Source organism: Phalacrocorax aristotelis, chromosome 3, assembly GCF_949628215.1.
Source record: "Phalacrocorax aristotelis chromosome 3, bGulAri2.1, whole genome shotgun sequence".
In the NCBI taxonomy this organism is placed as follows: domain Eukaryota; kingdom Metazoa; phylum Chordata; class Aves; order Suliformes; family Phalacrocoracidae; genus Phalacrocorax; species Phalacrocorax aristotelis.
In genome coordinates, this window is record NC_134278.1 from 63,604,131 (window position 1) to 63,624,406 (window position 20,276).

Sequence of the window (20,276 nt, forward strand, 5' to 3'; positions counted from 1 at the left end):
CAAGAGCTGAATTGTTCCTCGAAAATATTCTTTTTCCCGTTCTCCCACTGCCATTAACATTAAAGCTCACCCTTCCTAGCAGGGAAATGCTTTCCAAAAATGCGAAGATGCCACCTCCACCCTGCACTAATGCTGGTCCCTGTGGTGCAGCAGACCCATTTTACAGATAGGCAAATGGAGGCCAAGAGAGAGGGCAGCTCCTGTCGGAGGCGTGGGTAGGGCAAAGCAGGAATGACGTGCGCCCTCCAGCTAATGTGGGACAAGGTGTGATCCCAAGAGGCGATTCACCTGCAGTGCTCGGTGCGACAGCCCCGGCTGCCTGTCTGCCCCCGCGCTGCCAGCGCCGGTGATTCCCGTTACGGGACGTACTGAGCCTACGGGGCATAAGAGACCCGGCGGGGCGGCGGCGGGGGCTGCGCTGCGCCCCACGCACGGCCCCCGGCCCCGCGGGATGCTCGGCCTCGGGGGGCAGCGGGCCCCGAGTCCCCCCGGCCCCCCCGGGAGCGGCGCCGCGGCCCCGCCCCGCCCCGGCCCAGCCCGCCCCGTCGGCGGCTCATTGATGAGCCGCGGCCCTTTGAGGAAAGGGCGAGTGCGCCGAAACCGCTGCAAAGCCCCGATTTTTCAAGCAGCAGCGCAGCCTGGGAACTTTGCATGTTTCGCCATTTTTCACGTCCTGACTCATTTCTGTATCAAAAAACGTGTTCTCTGGAGCTCATCGGACACCCACCGCCTCTCCCGCCGCGGCGGCGGCGGCAGGCACCATCCACCGCCTGGAAGCAGCAAGGGGAACTATAGCAAAAATCCCCCGCGGTGCGGCGGCCGCAGTCAGGCACTGGGCAGCTCCCTGCCCCGGCCCGCCCCGGAGTCCCCCCGGCACCCCCCCCCCCCGGCCCCCCCGCCGTCCCTTGTACGTTGTATTTCCAGTGGGGGGTGGGGTTGGGGGGGGTCGCTCACCCCCCGAGGGCTGATGCCGCTGCAGCCCGCACGCCACGCCGGGCGCGGAGCAGGTGCACCCGCGAAGGGCCACCCCTCGTCGGTGGGAGACACCTGCGTGGCCCGCCGGTTGTCGCCGAGACCCCCCGTGGGGTGGGCCGCGCCGCCCCACGGCGGGTCTCACCCTCCCCACCCGCCGGGTACAGCAGAGGGGAGGGTCGCCCCGCGGCCCCCGACGGCTCCCTCAGTGAAAGCCTCACGCCGCGGGGGCTGGGGGCCGCGGCCGCCCCGTCGAGGAGCTGCGGGGCTGGCGCGGCGGGGGGTGGGTGTGGGGGGGGTGGGTGTGGAGGGGTGTGTGTGTCCGTGTGTCCCGGCAGGGGGCTCCCGGCGGGGCGGGGCGGGAGGGCTCCGTCGGCCGCGCGGCCCCGGTCCGCCCGCCCCGCGCCCCGCCGCCGCCGCGGCACGGGCCCGCCGCGCGGCGCCAGGCGCCTGCGCACTGCAGGGGCGCCAGATTTGGCGGGAGGGGGTGTGTCCAAGAGCTCTTTGTTTGATGGCATTTCTGTTTACAGAGTTTACTCTTTAATCTCAACCTGTTTCCTCCTCCTCCTCCCGCGGCTCCTCGGCACTCCCGTGCGCGGCGGCGGAGCGCCTGGGCGCAGCCCGGCAGCAGGGCGCGGCGGCGGGCGCGGGCTCCCCCCGTCCTCCTCCCCCAGCGGCCGGTGCGAGGATGGCCCGGAGACCCCGGCACAGGTAACCCGCCGTCTGCGGGCGGGGGGCTGCTGGCCCCGCTCCGCTCCGCGCCTGTCAGGCGGGGCGGGGGAGAGGGAAGGCAGCGGCGGGAGAAGGGCTTGGCCGGCGGACGCGGCGCCGGGCGTGCGGGCGGGCAGCCCCCCGTCCTCCGCGCACCTGGGCTACTCTCCGCCCCCGGCCCCCGAGCGCAGCGCCAAGCGCCCCCCGCCCCCGGAGGCGCCGGGGCAGGGGCAGCCCAGCGGGACGCGCCGCAGAGCCGCCGCCGACGGGGCGCCCGCGCCGCACGCCTGCCGGCCGCCGCGGCGGGGACACCGGGGGGAGAGGGGCTCCCTGCCCGCAGGGGCTGGCACCGAGCCCGGCGGGGCTGCGCGCCCCGCAGCCGCACGGTAGGGCGATGCCGGGCTGGCTCGGCGGCTGCAGGTAGCGCGTCCCGTCTCATTCATTCATTCATTCCCGGCGGCGGGGTGGGACGGCAGGTGGGCGGCGGGCGCGGGGGCTGGGATCCCTCCGTCGCTCCCCACCCTTTTTTTTTTTTTTTTGTTACTTTTTTTTCATTTATTGTCGCAGTGGCGGCCCCTGTGCCCTCGGGAGCGCGGCTCTCCCCCGCGGGTGCAGCAGCGCCCTGCGGGGTTGGGCTGTTTCCCGCACACGCCGCTCGGCACATGCCGGAGCGCGGCGGGCGGCCGCGGGGGCTGCGGGTCCGGCGGCGGGGCGCTCGGCCGGAGCTGTCACCCCTGCCCGCCCGCCGCGCTGCCGGGCGAGGGCCGTCCCCGCCTCGCCGTGCCGCGCCAGGGGCCGGGGGTGGCGGCGCGCCGGGGGCGGCGGGCTGGACGGGACGGGGCGGGACGGGACGCGGAGGCAGCGCCGCGTGGCCGTGTCCGTGCTGCCGGGCGGGCGCTCGGAGCGGGGAGACCGGGGGGGAGTTGTTGTCTAATTAGCCGGGGACGGCGGGTCGGACACGTGGAGGCTTTTTTCTCTTTCTCTTTGCAGCCCGGCATCCTCCCCTCTTCCCCTCCCCTTTGGCTGCGCTCTGACAGAGGAGAAGGTCGCAGCCCTGCCTTTCCCTGCCCGGCTGCCGGCCCCGTCCGGCGGGGCTGGGGGCTTGCGGGGGGGGGTTGGGGCGGGGACTGGCGGGGGGGGGCCTCTTTTTTTCGAGAAGAGGGGCTTTGCGGCGCGGGAGGAGGCAGCGGGCCGCTGGGCGAGCGCCCGGCCGTACTTTCAGTGTCAGAGCTGGGGGTGTCGCTGGGGCTGGCGACGAATCACCCGGCCCGTCTCTCCCGAAAGAGAGGGACCGCCGGCGGCCGCCTCGCGGGCGCCTCCCGCAGGGACGCGGCGGGGAGCGGGGCCGCCCCGGGACCGGCCGCCACAGCCCCGCCGCGGGCTGCAGGGGCGGCGCGGAGCCGAGCGGGGCCGCCCCGGCGGGAGCGGCGGCGGGAGCGGGCTCTGCCGCGGGAGCGGGCTCTGCCCGCGGGGCTGCTGCCCGAATTCCTTCAATCACGGTAGCAGCAGCAGCAGCAGAAGCAGCAGCGAGTCATTTCCTCTTCACCTCCTGTCTTTTTTTCTCTCTCTCTCTATTCCTCCCCCCCACTCCTTTTTTTTTTTTTCTTTTTTTCCCCCTTTTCCCCGCCGTATCGTTGCATAAGTCGCTGCCCGGGCGAAACGCGAGCGCTGCAGCCGGGGGGGCTCCATCCCCCCGCCCCGGCCGCGGCGTGCCCCTCGGGGCGGGCAGGGGGGCTTCGGGGCTGCGGCCGGGGCTGCAGAGTAATAAAAACTTGTAGAGCGGCGCTGACGGCCGGGTTGGCTAAAGGAGCTACCGAGCTTCCCGAAATCCCAGGAGCCTTTTCTCCTGCTGGAGAGCACAGGTAGTACAGCGGGGTTTGCCCCGTTTGGCGGTGCCAGCAAGGCCCCGGTTATTTAAATAAACCGGTTACATTATAGGCACCTCACTGAAATCATGTTAACCTGTTCGCCGCTGATGCCCTGCTGCCATCGCGGAGCGGCGTTCCTCTGCTCTGCCTGAAACACGTCGCCGCGCGGGAAGCGTCACGCTGATGGATGCGTACCTGGTGCTTTCTTTTACCGTCGGCGAAACTCGTTTTCAGAATGATACTTGGAAATTGAGCCACAAAACTTCCTTTGGCCCATGGGCAGTCGCACAGCTGTCTCTGTGCGTCGCTTAGAAAAGTGAATGTACTTTGAGCGGCGGCAGGCGAAGGAGCAGCTGGAGTGTGTGAGCTTTGCTCAAGCGTGCTGCCCTGCCGAACCCCGGGAGGCTCCAGCTGCCGACGAGGGGTGCGCACGCTCGCCTTGGCGCGCAGACCGGGAGCTCCGGTCAGCGCTTCCCCGAGGTGGTTACGTGGGCCGGGGAACGGGAGGGGAGCCGTGGGGGCGGCCAGGCTGGAGGACCGGGGCGCCCGTGGGGGCGACTTGAGGGTGGCAGCAATGGGCCGGGTGGGTGAGTCAGGGGCCACCCGGCAGAGGCTCAGGGAAGGCCACACACATCACGGCAGCCTGTGGAAAACTTCCTACGTGTAGCGTAGTTTTCATGGCACGTGCCACAGGCCAGAAAGCGGCATCGAAGATGGGAGGTGTGATCAGCCCGGTGTACTTTTAAAAGAATACATGTTTAACAGCTTGCATTTTGGAGGTGTTTGCGCCTTGAGTAGCAGTCTCTGTGCTGCTGCACTGCAGCTTAATTTAAAGAGCGATTTCCTGAAAACAGGTTAACGGGATGAACAATGCCTGATAATTTTATTAGAAAATAACTTTATTTTAATGTCTTAGTCATACCTTAACATACCACAGCATGCCATACCATCAGCTATATCACAGTTTTTAGTCTCGTAGCATGACATTGTCTCCTTTCTAGCACTTGTGGTTATCATCTGTTGGCTGAAGTGTCAGAACTGCTGCCCGTATCCTAAAAGTTGAAAATAAGTACTGCCCGCCAGAAGGACAGCTCTTGTTGCAAAACACTCTCTTTTAGTTAGCTGGGTAGAGCAACTGCTGTTTGTGAAAAGAGTAATAGAGTCCTTTTTACCCATAGATAGCCTCTGGGGAAATCCCTTAGTCATGAATTAGGTGAGTAGCAGAGTATTTCGAAAACAGCATGAGGTGTTTAGAAATGGAGTAGAGGTAATAAAGTCTTGAGTTAGAGAAATGCAGAGTATAAAAAGGTTTCAGTCATTCATTTGTTGGTTGCAGGACATTAAATATGCTTGTCTCAGCTCTTGTCTGTCCAGGCCCACAAATGGCTGGCACATTTTATAACAGAGCTTAATTGCATGTTAATGTTGCCACTTACTGGCTTTACTTTAATTACAGGAACTTTTGCCTTCACATACAGGGTCCATAACCATATTCTCAAAAGGTTATTATTGGTTACCTTTTTGTATTTATACACAGCCTGTTTTATTTGGGAACGATATATAACCATCTGCTCTGTTAAATGTACAAAAACGCTAGGATTTTTCAGAATGTACGGCATGAGTTAAAGATTTTGAACGTGCACTTGTGTAATGGACACAGCCTCTAGTTCTCTTTATTGTCCCAAACATTGTATTTTAATTTGCAACCTTCATTGGTTGAAAGCTTGCCAAATGTGTAATTCACCACTGATCTAACAGTAAGAGCAGGTCTAAACATGCACAGTAATACGAAGGTTGCCAGCCCTGTGCTTGTATCTGTGGATACCAAAAACAGCAGAACCAGTTCAGAATACTAGAACAACAGAATGCAGAACAAAATCTTGTTGTGCAAGTTTTAAAACTTTTATCTGAGTAACCTTTGTAAGGATTGTAGTGGGGTTTTTGTGCTTTGTAATTAAGCAGCTCAAGTCCTCATGTTCCACTCTGTGTCTCGCTGTGTTTCCTCCTGCAGTATATATAGTAGTGATGATGATGAAGAAGACGTTGAGATGTATGATCATGATTATGATGGTCTGCTTCCTAAGACTGGAAAACGTCACTTAGGAAAAACCAGGTGGACCCGCGAAGAGGTAAATCCAAGTTCATTCATCTCCTGCATGTAAGAAGACGGAGAGAGCGTGGATCACGTTCTTCTCTGAGTCGCTTATCTGCAAACTAACCTGAGTGACAGTCCCGTGTATATGAATGAGGACAAAGTTTTTGACCCTTTAGCTACACTCGGTGTTTTATTTACCTTCGAGGACTGTTCTTCTCTTTTAAATAAAATGTATAAACACCATTATTTTTTTTTGTGTCCAGCAAGGTCTGCGTTACAGGCATGTGAGTCTCCGTGTAATTCCTGTTGGAGGAGCAGATTAAGAGTCACCTGCAGCAATGCTTGCTTGCTACTGCTGCCCCTTTTTGTTTGAAAACGGTTGCTATGCGAGCACTGACGTGTGTTCAGTGTCCCACAGCAGCAAACGACTGTGGCAGAAACCGCTGCAGTCCTTTTGTGCCATTTGCAATTTGCACTTTAATTGCAGCATTATGATTCTGAGTGGAAATAAATTAAAAGCTGGAAGAAAGAAATCCAGCAGTACCAAAATTGAGCATTCAAGGAGTATTTTGGTTTTGAAGGTCAGAATGTGTTTTAGTCACGGTACCCTTGTGCTGACTTTCCGGGTAAATTGTGGTATCAGACTCCTTTGCCACGTGGGTATCCTGTGGCCATTTAACTGGTTTGAGTTTATTGTGAAATACATTAATACAGTTCTTAATCTGTGTTTTGACTTTCTCCTCTCTGACAATGTATATTGATATATAAACAGTGGCAGGTCACCTCCTGCAAGCATTTTTTAATCTTTTTTTAAAATCATAGTCTGCTCTTACAGAGGTAGATGTGTTTGTGATGTGGCGTGGGGAAGAAGGGATGGCCCTGGAGCCCAAAGGCCGCTTTCCTGTCGTATGAACTGGGAGCGTACTGGGAGGCGCTAATCGGGGAAGGGGAGGGTTGTTCCCCTCCTCTTATCTCTTGGGGCAGTTCTCACTTATCTTACACTATCTCAATTTTTCCCAGTACATGAGATTGGTTTCTTTTGTCTTTAGGGTCTGTATTTCTGGCCTCATGATTAAAAATACTGGGCCAAATTTCTTGCTGTGTCGAGTATGCAAAACTCCCTCACAGTGATCAGGAGCAAAAAGGAGCCATTAGTTTTATTGTGCATTCATTGTACACGGATAGGCAATGAGCAAATTACTGGAACTCCCATTACTTGCAAGACATATAAAGCCTAAGGCTGTGATTTTCAGAGGTCCCCAGGCAGCTGGGTGCCTGCGTGTTACTGGATTTTGTTGTTATTCTGATGCCTGGCATCCAAACATCCATGCCCTCCTGTAAATCCAGCACAAGAATAACAGTGATGTTGCTTTGAGCAGTAAAGTGGGAATGTATAATGCGAGTCAAAGAACAGTACAGCAAAAGTCAGTCTTTCTCCTGCAGCCCAGTAAAGAACCTACCAAAATCCACAGGAGCAGAAAAATAGAGTCGAAAATATGAGAAGACTACAGACCACCTCCCCTTACACTCAGGTTGCAGAAATAGATGCATGGAAAACTAGAAGGAAGCAATTTTTTAAAATGTATTTCATTTGCATTATAAGAAATTGCATTATTAATTATGTCTGGTTTTTTTAATGATTCAGGATGAGAAACTGAAGAAGCTTGTGGAGCAGAATGGCACAGAAGACTGGAAAGTCATTGCCAATTTCCTTCCTGTAGGTGGATATTGGTTTCTGTTTCCAGTTCTAGCGACAACTCTTTATCAGAGGTTTCCAAGTAAGGGAAAGGGGAGTGGTTGCTTTATAGTTACGTTTTTGCGGGAGATATAAAACCTCCACAGATGGAGACCTCAGAAATGTAGTTAGAATACTGTGGAAACCCTTACCTTAATTTTCCTTTCATATCTCAGAAAGGGTTGGAAAAAAATCAAACAAGCAAACATGGGGGTCGGAGGGGTGTTGCACAGTAGACGTTTGAAGTGACACTGAAACAAAATGTCTCAGCACAGAGAAAAAACAGCTTTGATGAATTGTGAAGTGTGGTGTAGAAGGTAATTGTTTTGTGAACACGTTGGCTGTTGTAGAAATATTGCATGTGAAAGCACGACAGCAATTGTGCCAGAGGGTGAAGGTTCAGATTGTGTAGTTTTGGTGATACGGTCATCGCTGCAGGAACGATGGAAATACTCTCTAGTTCAGTGAGCAAAGTGATAGCTGAGCACCTTCTTCTCAGACCTACGATATTGTTCCATATTGTTTAGTAGTTGTAGCTGAAATACACTGGGAACAAGTGTGCCTAGATAAGAGCGTTATCACTCTACATTCTTCTTGTCTAAAGAATGATCTACTTTGCATATTTTACATTTCATTAGAATCGGACAGATGTTCAGTGCCAGCACCGATGGCAGAAGGTACTAAACCCAGAACTTATTAAAGGTCCGTGGACTAAAGAGGAGGATCAAAGGGTAACCAATTTTCCTTTCCATCTGATTAATGCCTTACTAGCTGATTTCATGTGTTGGGGCAAAAATCCTAGGGGCTTTGGTGGTCTCAGTGCTACACGGCCAGAGGCAGACCGATCCTATCGGTGTCAATGCTTAGTATTTGTGTAGTGCTTTTTAAGTTTTCTACACAAATTAATTAATGCTGCTTCACAGCACGGTAATGTAGAATTGCAGTCTAGAAATGCTTTAACTATTACCAGATTTCCCCTTTTGGGTAAAAGGATGAATGGGAAGCGGGGAACCTTAACTGTGTGTTAGTTTTACCGTGGCAATCCTGAGAAATGTTGTTGAAAATATTGCTCCACCAGAGAAAAATTTCATTGGTTCTTTATGCATCGTTAAATACAGGCAGTTTTTATGTCCTTCTTTGAAGGTAATAGAACTCGTGCAGAAATACGGTCCAAAGCGCTGGTCTGTCATTGCTAAGCATTTGAAGGGAAGGATTGGAAAACAGTGCAGGGAGAGGTGGCACAACCATTTGAATCCAGAAGTGAAGAAAACCTCCTGGACAGAAGAGGAAGATAGAATTATTTACCAGGCACACAAGAGACTGGGAAACAGATGGGCAGAAATTGCAAAGTTGCTGCCTGGACGGTAATGACACATACCTTTAGCCCTTAAATAGGAAAAAAAGGAAAAAGCTGCAGGTCCGAGTGGTCCATTTGAGTTGCCTCAGGCTGCACTTTATAAATCAAAAAATTTTGGAATCAAAACCTGGGAAGCCAGTGACATCGATGTGCGTTTTTCTCGGTGGGGAACTGTGCTGTTTGGGTCAGTGCATGGAACAGTACGCTATTTTTACATGCTTTTAATGTTTGCCATAGGTAAAAAACCCCAGTAACTAGAGCAAGACCATAACAGTTTCCCAAATGTCTGTGCAACCTTATTTGTGCTTGCAATAACTGTCAAAATTTAAATTGATTTAACGGGGAAGGATCAGGCTCTGCAAGTGGAACATAATTTACATTCAGCTAAGGGTATACCTTCAACATGAAATCCAATCTGTTTGTTCAAAATGATTTAAGAGAAGGCTGCTTCAACATTCGTAATTGCTCCTGAATCATCCAAATTATTTTGACCTGTTAAAAATCTATGTATGAAACAGGAGAAACCTGACTTCCTCAAACAGTGGTCCTGGAAATACTTGTCTCATTGAAGGCTTAGGCACAGCTTGCATATAACTTCAGAGATTCGGCGTCTTATTCACTCTGTAGTAAAAGTGACTTAACATAAAGTATAGTCAAGCAAATAATGCAAGCCAGGGAGAGGTTTCCCTTCCCATTTTTATCCCTGCTATTCGGTGAAACATCTTCAAGATCTAAATATAATGCCTAAGATCATGATAGCCCTTTAAGCGGGCGTTCAGGCTCCTTTCACCTTTTAGAAGAAAACAGAAATGGAATTACCCCTTGGAAATTTTTTTTTTGTAGCTTCCACACATCACAGCTACCGGTTTCAACAACGCCGTGCGGTGGTGATGTTTTTCAAATAGAGGAGCTGTTTCTAAGTGTACTCTTGACAGACTTGCTAAGTTTGCTTTCTCTGACTCATGTCTGTGAGAATTTGAATCTCAGTTTTTTCTGCAGCTAAGAAGAATCCTAACAGCTTTGTTTACTGAATTTGTGTGTATAGCATGATGTTGTCATTGTCTAGGTGGCCAGTTGGAAGGTTGCTTGGAAGTTAGCCTTTTCACAGCTGTTCTCTACAGTCTCTCTTTCCAGCAATGAGGTACAACACAATTCCACTGTAATGTTAAGACTTAGGAAGATGATGTTGGCACTCCTTTAAGGTAGCCTCAAAGGGGTGTTAGCCTCTGCTGTCACCTTACCTCATGGGAATGAGGTGAAGCTGAAGTTATTAATTTCTTACAGTTTGAGGACCTGCTTTGAGGTTGCTTTAAAAAGTACTTAAACAACTTAAACAAGAAGTTGAGGGTAACATTTGTAAAGGTGGGAGCAGGGGGAAGGTCAGAGAACAGCTCAAGGTTTAAACAGAAATGCCAACAGCAGTTTCCTGCCTATTAATCTGTCTGCATTCGAAACACCTGTTTCTAAAACTCCTGAAACGTATGTATTTCTGTTGCAGAACTGATAATGCTATCAAGAACCACTGGAATTCCACCATGCGCCGAAAGGTTGAGCAGGAGGGCTACCTGCAGGAGTCCTCCAAAGCCTGTCACTCCTCAGCAGCCGCTGGCTTTCCGAAGAGCAACCACTTGATGGCCTTTGCTCACAACCCGCCTTCTGCACAGCTGCCGGTAGCCGGCCAGCCCCCGCTGAGCAGTGACTACCCCTACTACCACATCTCTGAGCCACAAAACGTAAGCGCCTGAAAATGGCGGGGGGGGGGGGGGAGGGGGGGTTTTGTATTGCTTTGTTGAATAGGTGGGTGCGATTTAGTCATACACGATTTCAGGAAGCACGAAAGGTTTTCTCCCAGTCTTGGTCGACTTGTATGTGTTTGATGTCAGGGGAAGACTGCTTTGGCTTTGACTTCGTTCAGTGATGAAAATATGTACATTTCAAATTGATGGCCGGCATTCAGGTGGTGGAATCGGGTTCAGCGTTTCTAACATCTTGTAAGCAGTGAACATGTTCCCAGTACTGTTTCTTATCATGGTGAATATTACATTGCTTGAAAATCAGTTTAATATGGTTGATTCTGGTGTTCTATGTCAAAATCTCCCACGTTCCCTTCAGCAATATTCTGTTTGTGGGTTGCCTGTCGGAACCAAGTGAACAAGTATTGTTTTTAATCTGATTCCTTTTCTATTAATGATTAATAATGAAACAGGCTGCTGCTTCAGTTAAATTGTAGAGTTTTAGATGATAATAAATTGTATCTTTTGCATTTTCACTTCAATTTAGAAAAATCTTACAAATGCATCTATAAATTATTCATCTTTTCTCATTCAGGAAGGGTGGATATTTCATATATGAATTTTCTTTCTTCCTCTGTAATGCTCGCTGTCATATTCCTAAAAAACTGTTTTCTTTTCTTGTAAACATTGTTGGTTGTGGTTTTTTTTTTTTGCTATTTCATCTCCATAGACTATAAATACGAAATACCTAAAAGCAAAGTACGTTTAACACAAATTCACAATGCAGGCAGACAATATGGTAGAAATAATAACTTTTAGTGTCTTTTGCTTTTTGGCCTAGGTCCCTGGTCAGATCCCATATCCAGTAGCACTGCATGTAAATATTGTCAATGTTCCTCAGCCAGCTGCTGCAGCTATTCAGGTAGATAACTTGAACCTCATTTCAAGAGTCAATTTGTTAAACTTTTGATAAGTCAAAATGCAGACACCGTACATTAAGGAAAGATTTTAATGTAATAAGTGTGGCAAAGAGAGAAAATGGGGAAGGTGGGGGAGTTCTAACATGGCTAATAATTGCTTCTTCTGAAGTGGATTTAAAACACAGTAGTTGGCATCTGGTGTGATAGCTTTCACTTTCTCCGTTTCAAATGTCTGTACTGAAATTCAGCAGGGACTTTGGTAGTGGAAAACACAATTGACGTTTGTTTCATCTTTGAGTCTAATTTGGCTGTTATAACCACAGGACGGCAAGCCATAAGCATTTTAGTTGCTACATCCTATCAGACCTTTATCTTTTCTTTTCCCTTAACTCTTAATTTCAGAGACACTATAATGATGAAGACCCTGAGAAAGAAAAACGAATAAAGGAATTAGAGTTGCTACTAATGTCGACTGAGAATGAACTGAAAGGGCAGCAGGCATTACCAGTAAGAATGTCACTGTGTGCTTGGATGGAGGGATAGCAGCGTTACCCCAGTGCTTGTCTTTTTAACTTTTTACTCCCCCTCTGCCTTCGATACTAATCAAGGCTCTATATTTCCGTTTTGAAAGAATGAAACATAGCACATATAAAATCTGTATTTGCTTTGTAAATTCTTTTATTGAGGAAAAAAAAGCAAACAATTTGCAGGTATTTTACTTGGCAAAGCGGGAGCAGGGCTGGGCTCTGTCACGTGATGTAATATTGGAAGCATGATGACTGTACGAAAATGAAAAATCCCACAGATCTTAAATCAATGGGATCTGCATTTCTGAAAGTGTGCAATGGTTCATGTGATGAAAATGTAGTGCCTGTACATTAGATTTTTCTTCTCTGTTGTATTCTTTCCTTCAGCTGTGTTTTATATACTTCGTAAGCTTCAGACTTGGTGCATGTTTGACAGTTTGTTTTACCTCTCCAAATAATGTTAGATTCTTGGTAACTGCATGTGTGGAGCAAATGCTGGCTATTACTGAATTCTCGCACTTTGTTGTATATGCCATTGGATGTTAATGTGTGAAAACCCTTATGTAATTACTTAACACCATCACCAAAGCCAAGAATCCCCAAATCATTTTTGAAGATAGGTGATAGCCAGCAGATTCTTTTTTTTTTGGGTAATATTTAAATTAATAGTAAAACAACTGCATGCATGATACGTTAGTTTGGCCACTTTTTAACTTTAGTTAATGTTTTGCAATTTCTTCTGTTGCATGATCACACTGGAAAGAAACTTCTGTTAATTTGTTCTTCTGCTTTCCTAACCACGTTGATTTGACAGCCTCTTCATTGCATTGGTGTAAGCTGTAGCATTAGACAGGGATAGAAGAAGAAAAGGAGATAAGCAAACAAAAGCAACTCTAACTCTTAAACCCTTTAGCCTTCTACAGTGCTGAGCGCTCAGTAGGGAAATCCTGCCGTTTCTTGCTTCTCACAGAAAATTACTTGTAGACACTTTTTGAGCTTTTGGAGTAACACAGTATGCATTGATTATGTGTTGGTAATGATACATGCTCCTAATCCTGGAAGTAAATTATGAGGTAACTTTGGAATAACAAATACAATGCCAATATTACTTAAAATGAGATCTTGCACTGATGAAAGGAAACATCTTGACAATTGTTTCGTAGGCATAAGCTTTTAGATGATGATGCAACTACTTTTATCTTTCCTCCAGTGGCATCTGACACCTTGTGCAATTTCATTGCTAAGTTCCTTCTGCCTTTTTTCCCCCCCCTTTTCTTTTTTTTTTTTCTTCTTCCTTTAGACACAGAACCACACATCAAATTACCCCGGCTGGCACAGCACCACAATTGCTGACAGTACCAGGACCAGTGGTGACAATGCACCTGTTTCCTGTTTGGGGGAACATCACCACTGCACTCCATCTCCACCGGTGGATCACGGTTGCTTACCTGAGGAAAGTGCATCCCCTGCACGGTGCATGATTGTTCACCAGAGCAACATCCTGGATAATGTTAAGAACCTCTTAGAATTTGCAGAAACACTCCAGTTAATAGACTCCGTAAGTAGACTTGCTGCCTCAGGTGGATTTTTACGTGGTCAAGGAGTGAGGGGAGAGGAACTGGGACAGTCCTAAATGTGTTTCTTTTGGTTTTTTTCTGAGTAACTTTTAATTGCTACGAGATCTGAAGCTTAGCTTCTGACATAACAAAATGCGGCTGCTCATAAATGAAGCCCTCAACTGTGGATGCATATGCTTTTTGTGGGTGTCTCCCTTTCCTGCTACACCTTGGTATGGGAGTGTGATTTTTAGCAAACTGCACAACAGACGCTTGAAGCAATCTCTCTATATGAAGTCTCCTTAAAATAGAATCAGAGTGACCATGAAAGATTTTAACCAATGAAATTATATTTGTTTATATTTGAAGTGACACATGGCGTAGGTTTATGCGTGGCTGCTCATGTATCTGCACCACATTTAAAAAGTTTTTGTTGTAGCTTCAATAGCTGCTTCTCAAAGTTTAAGGAGCTTGCCCTGGCATATGTGAAAAACTGGAAACACCCATTTTAAATGCCAAGTAGCTGACTGACGTTGGCATGGGCCTTTTCTCATTATGGTCTCTGGGATACTACGTGTAACAGAAGTGGCACGATGAAATACGATCGCTGGTGGCACGCTCCTTCAGCAGCAGAGGTGTCTGCTTCATGCAGCATCACGTCCCATTCAGCATGTCCAGAGCAGGCGTGCAGGTTAGGAGGAGACCAGTCTTGGTTTAGAGCCCAAGGCACACATTTTTTGGTAGTGAAAGGCACTGTCTTCATACCAAGCAGAAAATCCTGGGCGAGTAGATAGTGAAGACGTTGTCTGACTCATTGTTTCTTTAGGGACTCAGTTGCCAGCAACACTACTAGGATGTTAGACAGTTTGATGTGATCAAGGTATATATTGAAAACACAAATAAGCGTTCACAGTGTTACTACTCAAATAAACAGGGTCAAGCTGAATTGAAGTGGGAAAGACTTTATTGTTGTTGGTGGTTATGGGCATATCCTAGCGGTGTATTTTCATGAGGTGGCACTATATACTGTCTTATAGCTCCGTGCCTCCCACGTTGTTTCAGGATCCTTCATCATGGGGTGATCTCAGCAGTTTTGAATTCTTTGAAGACACAGACACTTCGGCTAGCAAAGCTCCCTCAGGCAAAGTCTCGCAGCTTCAGCAAAGAGGGGCCAATGCTTGTAGACCTCGAGGACACCCCATCACAAACTTGAGCAAAACCATGTCGAGTCAGGGCTCTCCTGGCTCACCAAAGTCCTTATCTGCCTCACAGGGCAGCGCGGCTCCGTGGGTCCTTCTTCGCAAAAGGAGAGGGCAGTCCAGCCCCTTAGCCAGTGGCCACGGTAGCACCTTGGTCCTAGCTGACGTCAGCAGCTCAACTCCTCCTAAGTGCTCCCCTGTCAAAAGCCTGCCCTTCTCTCCCTCGCAGGTAGATCAAGACTTCTGCACAGATGTTACTAATTCTCAAAAGTCACCCCAGCCGTAACAATTTAGAAACTAATCCTTTGGAACAAATGACTAATTACCGTTGCGCTTGTTGATTTCACTCCGTGTTTGAATCTTCTTGCTGCTCTTAGTCTTCACCCCTGAGTTTAGATCATCAGCAAGCTAACTGTTGATTCTCTTAATTTAAATTCATCTGTGGGCCTTGGGTTTTCTTTTTTATTTGGATCATTTTTGTAGGGTAATACAATTGCTTGCTTTGCTCTTGCTGTTAACTCCTTCAGCTACTAGAGTTTAACATTTCTGATCATTTGTAATACTTTCCATCTCTGTCCACTTACAGTATGATTCATTGACCTAGAAAACCCCAAACTGCATTTAAATAGCATTCAGGTTGTGAGACAAACTGACAACAACCAGAAAGTTCAAATCACGGTTTGCCATCCTCAACCTGGGCCGTGTGGGGTGGAGCTGAATAGGAATGAGGAGGAAAATGGCCTGTTACAAAATGGCCTTCCAAATTCCTGTTGATGGTTACTTTGTTTCACAGCTGTAGCACTATTTAAAAGTGTTTTGGTTTTTTTGCTTGTCTGTTTGTGTGAGTTTCGCCTTGGTTTGGCTTTAGTCCTTGAAGTCGGATGAACACCATTTCCTGAAGGATAGTAAAAGATTGCATGTAATGATCTCCCACCGTATGTCCCATTTCCTATTAGGTATTTTAATCATATATCATTTATCCAGTGAAATCTGTATTTTCTTACATGCCATATTTTTATAAAGTATTTTAATCCAATGTAAGTTGAGTCTAGAAGGTAATAAGGTGAATCGCTGTCAGAATAAAGGATACCGCTACACTCACAGATTTGTAGACACTAGAAATGGAAACAATATTTTAGGTTAGTAGGTAGAACTCATGCAAAAGCAATTTTCTCCAAACTAATACTGCTGCCTCCTTTTCGGTCAGCTATTTCCATTCCGAAACACTCCATGCACCCATCACAGGTGGCACTTTTCATTTTGTGCTGTGAAAACAGAGCACTTTGTTCTGAGAGAGATGATAGGAAATTTATTTTCCTGTCATAAATAGTTTATTTAGTGCCTTAAAAGCACCTAGGTTCCCTATATAAATCTTTGTGGAATTTAGCCCCATTTCCTGTGGGTTTGTTCCTGAAACATCCCTTACTCATTTTCACCCAGTTCTTCCTTGGGCACACTGCTCTTAATATTAATTAAAATTTATTTGCAGAAAATCCAAACCAGGCTTTCAGGATGTGGCTCTTAAAGTGGTGGAGAGTGTTTTTCATTGGAGCAGAGTGTCATTTTCTTTATAACTTCCCTCTCTTGAAGTGCTCATTTTGGCTTCCTGAGTGCTCCAGCCAAACTCTTTGAGTTTTGTTTTACCATGTAGTCAGGTACCCCATATACACCTACCTGCATCGTAGGGTTGGGAGAATCACTTAGGTCAATCAGAAGGAAATAATTTCTTTTTATTTTGTTCAATAACATCAACTTAAGAAGTCAACAATGTAATCTGGATGTTCCTGTTGGTTTTCCCTTTCCCTACCTGCAGTTCTTAAACACCTCATCCAGTCACGAAAACCTGAACCTGGACAACCCTGCGCTAACTTCCACGCCAGTGTGTGGCCATAAGATGGCTGTTACCACGCCTTTCCACAGGGACCAGACTTTCAAAGCTCAGAAGGAAAATCACGTGTAAGTCTGTTACCACGCTGTCTTGTCAGGTTCATGAGGGTCCATTTCTTCAGGTTTGCACACAACTGAAGCGCTGGGTCACTGTGCTTCCTGCAGAGCTGTTTGCTAGCACATTCAGATTTTTCTTAGTTTGGAGTAAAACTTCCACTTTATAACTGTGAAGGTAAGTTACTAATACAGAACGATCATGCATATAGACTCGCCAGTTTTTTAAATAAAGCCAGTGCACCTTATCACACTTAAATAGATGTTCTGCCAGAAAAGTAAAATGGATTGTAGGATTGCAGGAAAATATTTGTCGAAGTCTTACAGCAGCCACTGTCTGTATGCACATATTCTGTAAAGAGGTAATAATTCCAAGCATGTTCCTTTAAAGTTTTTCTCCCTCTTTTTAAAGTTTCAGAACTCCAGCAATCAAGAGGTCGATATTAGAGAGCTCTCCAAGAACACCCACTCCATTCAAAAACGCACTTGCAGCTCAGGAAATCAAATATGGTCCTTTGAAGATGCTGGTAAGAAGGAAACAATGATAAAAGTTGCTTTGATATTAGTGCAGAGGGATGTTCTGGGACTTGGATATAACGTTTCTTCCTTTCAGCCTCAAACTCCGACTCATCTTGTAGAAGATCTGCAGGACGTTATCAAGCAGGAGTCGGAGGAATCTGCAATAGTGGCTGGGCTACATGAAAGTGGACCCCCTTTGCTGAAGAAAATCAAACAAGAGGTAAATCTCAAACTTACCTGAGGCAATTTAATTCAGCACTCTTTGCTGAGAAACTTATACCAATACCTTTTCTGTTAAATAGCAGTGTCTGTTTTTCTTTCATGTGAGCCCCAAGATCTTAGTGTCGGTTCTATATAGTATACTAGGCATGCCTAATTCATCTCCCATTGATTTCCATAGAAGTCTTTCTGCTGTTTTCAGCAGGGGTTTGCTTGGGCCGTTCTAATGCAGTTTTCATTTGAAACTTAAAAAGAAAAAAAAATTAGACAGGAATTTGGATTGAATCTTTCTAATATTGGTGAAAACTATAGAAGAACCCCACAGGGACCAAGCTCCATGGAGTGACTTAGAAACCTGAACAATTGAGGACATTGCATTATACTACTTTGACACTAAAGTTCTAAAAATACATATATTCTCAGTCCTTTCTAGGGGATTAAACTCCTGAATACTGACTGAGAACGCCGAGTGCAAGCACTCAAAGTTTTTTTAGGTGGGGGTTTTTCTGAGAAACTTGAACTTTTTTCTTCTGGGTGCTGTAAAAGACAGGACTGTAAACATGCATTATGCACAGCTGTGAAGAATATGTATTCAATTTATTAAGAACTAACAGGTATGTCTCCTTCTGGTCAGTTAGGTACTGCTTTTTATCATGGCACCTTTCCTGCTTTCAGGTGGAGTCTCCAACAGATAAAGCTGGAAATTTTTTTTGCTCGAATCACTGGGAAGGAGAAAACCTGAACACTCAGCTCTTTACGCATACGTCTGCTACGGAAGATGTGCCAGTAAGTGCAAGTTTTCACACCACCAAATGATTTTTGTGGTTTACATCCCTGTTCAGATCTTAGATTCAAGAGAGAAAATATTTTGTCTGACCCTCCTCACAAGTACTCATTATTCATTATTTCCATATCATTTTCCTGTATTAAGCATAAGAAGCAAAATCCCACTCTTCATTAGATCACTGTAATGCCTGTAGTAGAAGGCAGCAGAAGTTGCAGTCATTGTGCAGCCCACAGTCTTTGTATCGAGCCTGCACTCGGAGGGCGCCTGCACCTGGGTATAGAAATGACTAGATCACATCGTTGAAACTGGTAAAACAAAGAGAGAGTCTGATTTGTTTTGTGCAAAGGAGACCTTGCATGAGCATGGATCCCTTTGCTTCCCAGGACTAGTCAATGTTATTGTTATTCTTGCACTTGGGAGCTTCACTGGATGAAAAACCTTTGCACATGACAGTGCTCCTGCAAAGCCAAGTCCCAGGGACCCAAGGCTGAGGTCTGCTCCCAGGCAGAGCGTTCCGTCTCTGACCATGCCCAGTGTTGCACCCTCTGCAGTCAGGCTGAGTCTGCTTTTAATATGTTCAAATTTGAATTGTTCTCTTGAGTTACTGAAAAACTGTTTTTTTTTTCTTTTCCTGTTCAGAATCTTCTTACGAGCTCCATTTTAAAGATGCCTGTGCCTGAAGAGGATGGTGGTTTTCACAAAACTTTTGCAGTACCTAGGAACAAGCCACTAGCTAGTCCTCTGCAGGTAACTATTCTTTAACAAAAATACCCTTTGCTTATAAAAAACCTTATATATATTGCTTTATCAGAGACTGGTTTTGAATATGGAAGAATGAAACATTCAGATGAATGTGGCTGAGGATCTCACCTTTCCTGTGGAGGGTGGGGACGCCAAGGCTACAGCTGTGCCAGGAAGCTAAACAGGGCAAAGCCCTGTGTGTGGGGCACTGTAACTCAGCTGGCTCCAGTGTTAAACAGGTACGAGAGGCTTTTTCCTATAGACTTCTTGTAGGTGGCTCTGCTGTTTAGGAGAGCAGGAGAGCTGAGTGTTTTGGTGGTGGCCAGAACTTGTCACTGGCTTCGGGGCGAGAGCTAGCTGCCCAGCTGGCTGGCACAGATTCAGTCAGTATTGCCAGCCCAGCCAAGCACCAGGATGGCCTTTCCCTGAACGCAGGCTGAGGTCGCACCAGAAACGTGGTTGTAAACAGTGGTCTGAAGGGGCCTCGTAACGCTTACAGAATCTCTGAACTGAATTAAATGTGTGACTGTTTTAATGTAAGCCAGATGTGAGGCTGGGTTTTACATATTTATGCATTTTCCGGCTGTTAACAAACGTATACATTTGCTGAACTTTAAAATATAGCTGTTACATTAGGGCCTGATCCAAAGCCCACCAAAGTCATTGGCAGACTCTTTGTCAACTCTTGTGCACAGAAGTCATTCAGAGGATGAAACGCAGTGTAGGTGATGATCAATTATCCTTCCACCACACCCTGTATTTCTTAGGTAGATGAATAAGCGATTTTATGTCCATTCTCCAAATGGGCAAATTGAGGGAAAGTGTCGCGTTCCTCCGGCTGAGTCACTGTCAGAAAGGAAATTATAACTCCATAGTTCCTGACTTTCAGACAGATAGCCCACATGGCTAATACTCTCTTTCCTCCCTCTTTCCAGAATTTACGATAGGGGTTATTTACAGTAGGCAAGAATGAAGAAAACCTGGTTTTGATTAAGCATCTCTAGCCAGGCATTATAAAGCGACATATTAAAATTTCACGTCCCTGTTTGGCACAGTCTGCCACAGAGCAGGTTTGTATTTTGCACTGCAGAATCATTTGATGAAAAGCAGGTTTGGAGAGCAGGGACTGTGTCTCCCTTCTGCGTGGGTGTGTCCACAGGGGCCAAAGACTCACTCCCTGTTGCTTATTCGCTCTTTTCTCATGAACTGTGTTTCTTAGCTGCACAGTGGTAGACAGCTAAGAGGAGGGTTTGAAGATCCGCTGCCCCTGGGATAGGGCGGTTATTTAAGGACTGAATTCAGACCATCTCATGTCAAAGAAGCCCAGGGCTCCAGCTTTGATGGGGTTCTCTGGAGCTCCCCGGCCAGCATGTGGGAGGAGGCTGCTGGTCCTGCT

At 47.5% G+C, this 20,276-nt stretch overlaps 1 protein-coding gene across 5 annotated transcripts in view; it reads left to right on the forward strand.

Annotated features, from left to right (window-relative positions):
* The first annotated feature begins 1,526 nt into the window (after positions 1 to 1,526).
* The window catches only part of MYB (MYB proto-oncogene, transcription factor), a 28,549-nt gene continuing 9,799 nt past the window's right edge, over positions 1,527 to 20,276 (forward strand). Inside the window, exons 1-15 of one of the 5 annotated variants that reach the window (XM_075087693.1) lie at positions 1,527 to 1,683; positions 5,563 to 5,680; positions 7,292 to 7,363; positions 8,020 to 8,112; positions 8,525 to 8,745; positions 10,237 to 10,471; positions 11,313 to 11,393; positions 11,794 to 11,898; positions 13,219 to 13,476; positions 14,537 to 14,902; positions 16,487 to 16,629; positions 17,027 to 17,141; positions 17,228 to 17,353; positions 18,028 to 18,138; positions 18,779 to 18,886. In XM_075087693.1, the coding sequence (XP_074943794.1) occupies positions 1,661 to 1,683; positions 5,563 to 5,680; positions 7,292 to 7,363; positions 8,020 to 8,112; positions 8,525 to 8,745; positions 10,237 to 10,471; positions 11,313 to 11,393; positions 11,794 to 11,898; positions 13,219 to 13,476; positions 14,537 to 14,902; positions 16,487 to 16,629; positions 17,027 to 17,141; positions 17,228 to 17,353; positions 18,028 to 18,138; positions 18,779 to 18,886 (2,175 nt within the window). In that variant the 5' untranslated portion in view covers positions 1,527 to 1,660. Of the gene's footprint in view, positions 1,684 to 4,935; positions 5,054 to 5,562; positions 5,681 to 7,291; positions 7,364 to 8,019; positions 8,113 to 8,524; positions 8,746 to 10,236; positions 10,472 to 11,312; positions 11,394 to 11,793; positions 11,899 to 13,218; positions 13,477 to 14,536; positions 14,903 to 16,486; positions 16,630 to 17,026; positions 17,142 to 17,227; positions 17,354 to 18,027; positions 18,139 to 18,778; positions 18,887 to 20,276 lie in introns of those variants that run through there. The other 4 variants (XM_075087691.1, XM_075087690.1, XM_075087695.1 and 1 more) reach the window with 4 other exon arrangements.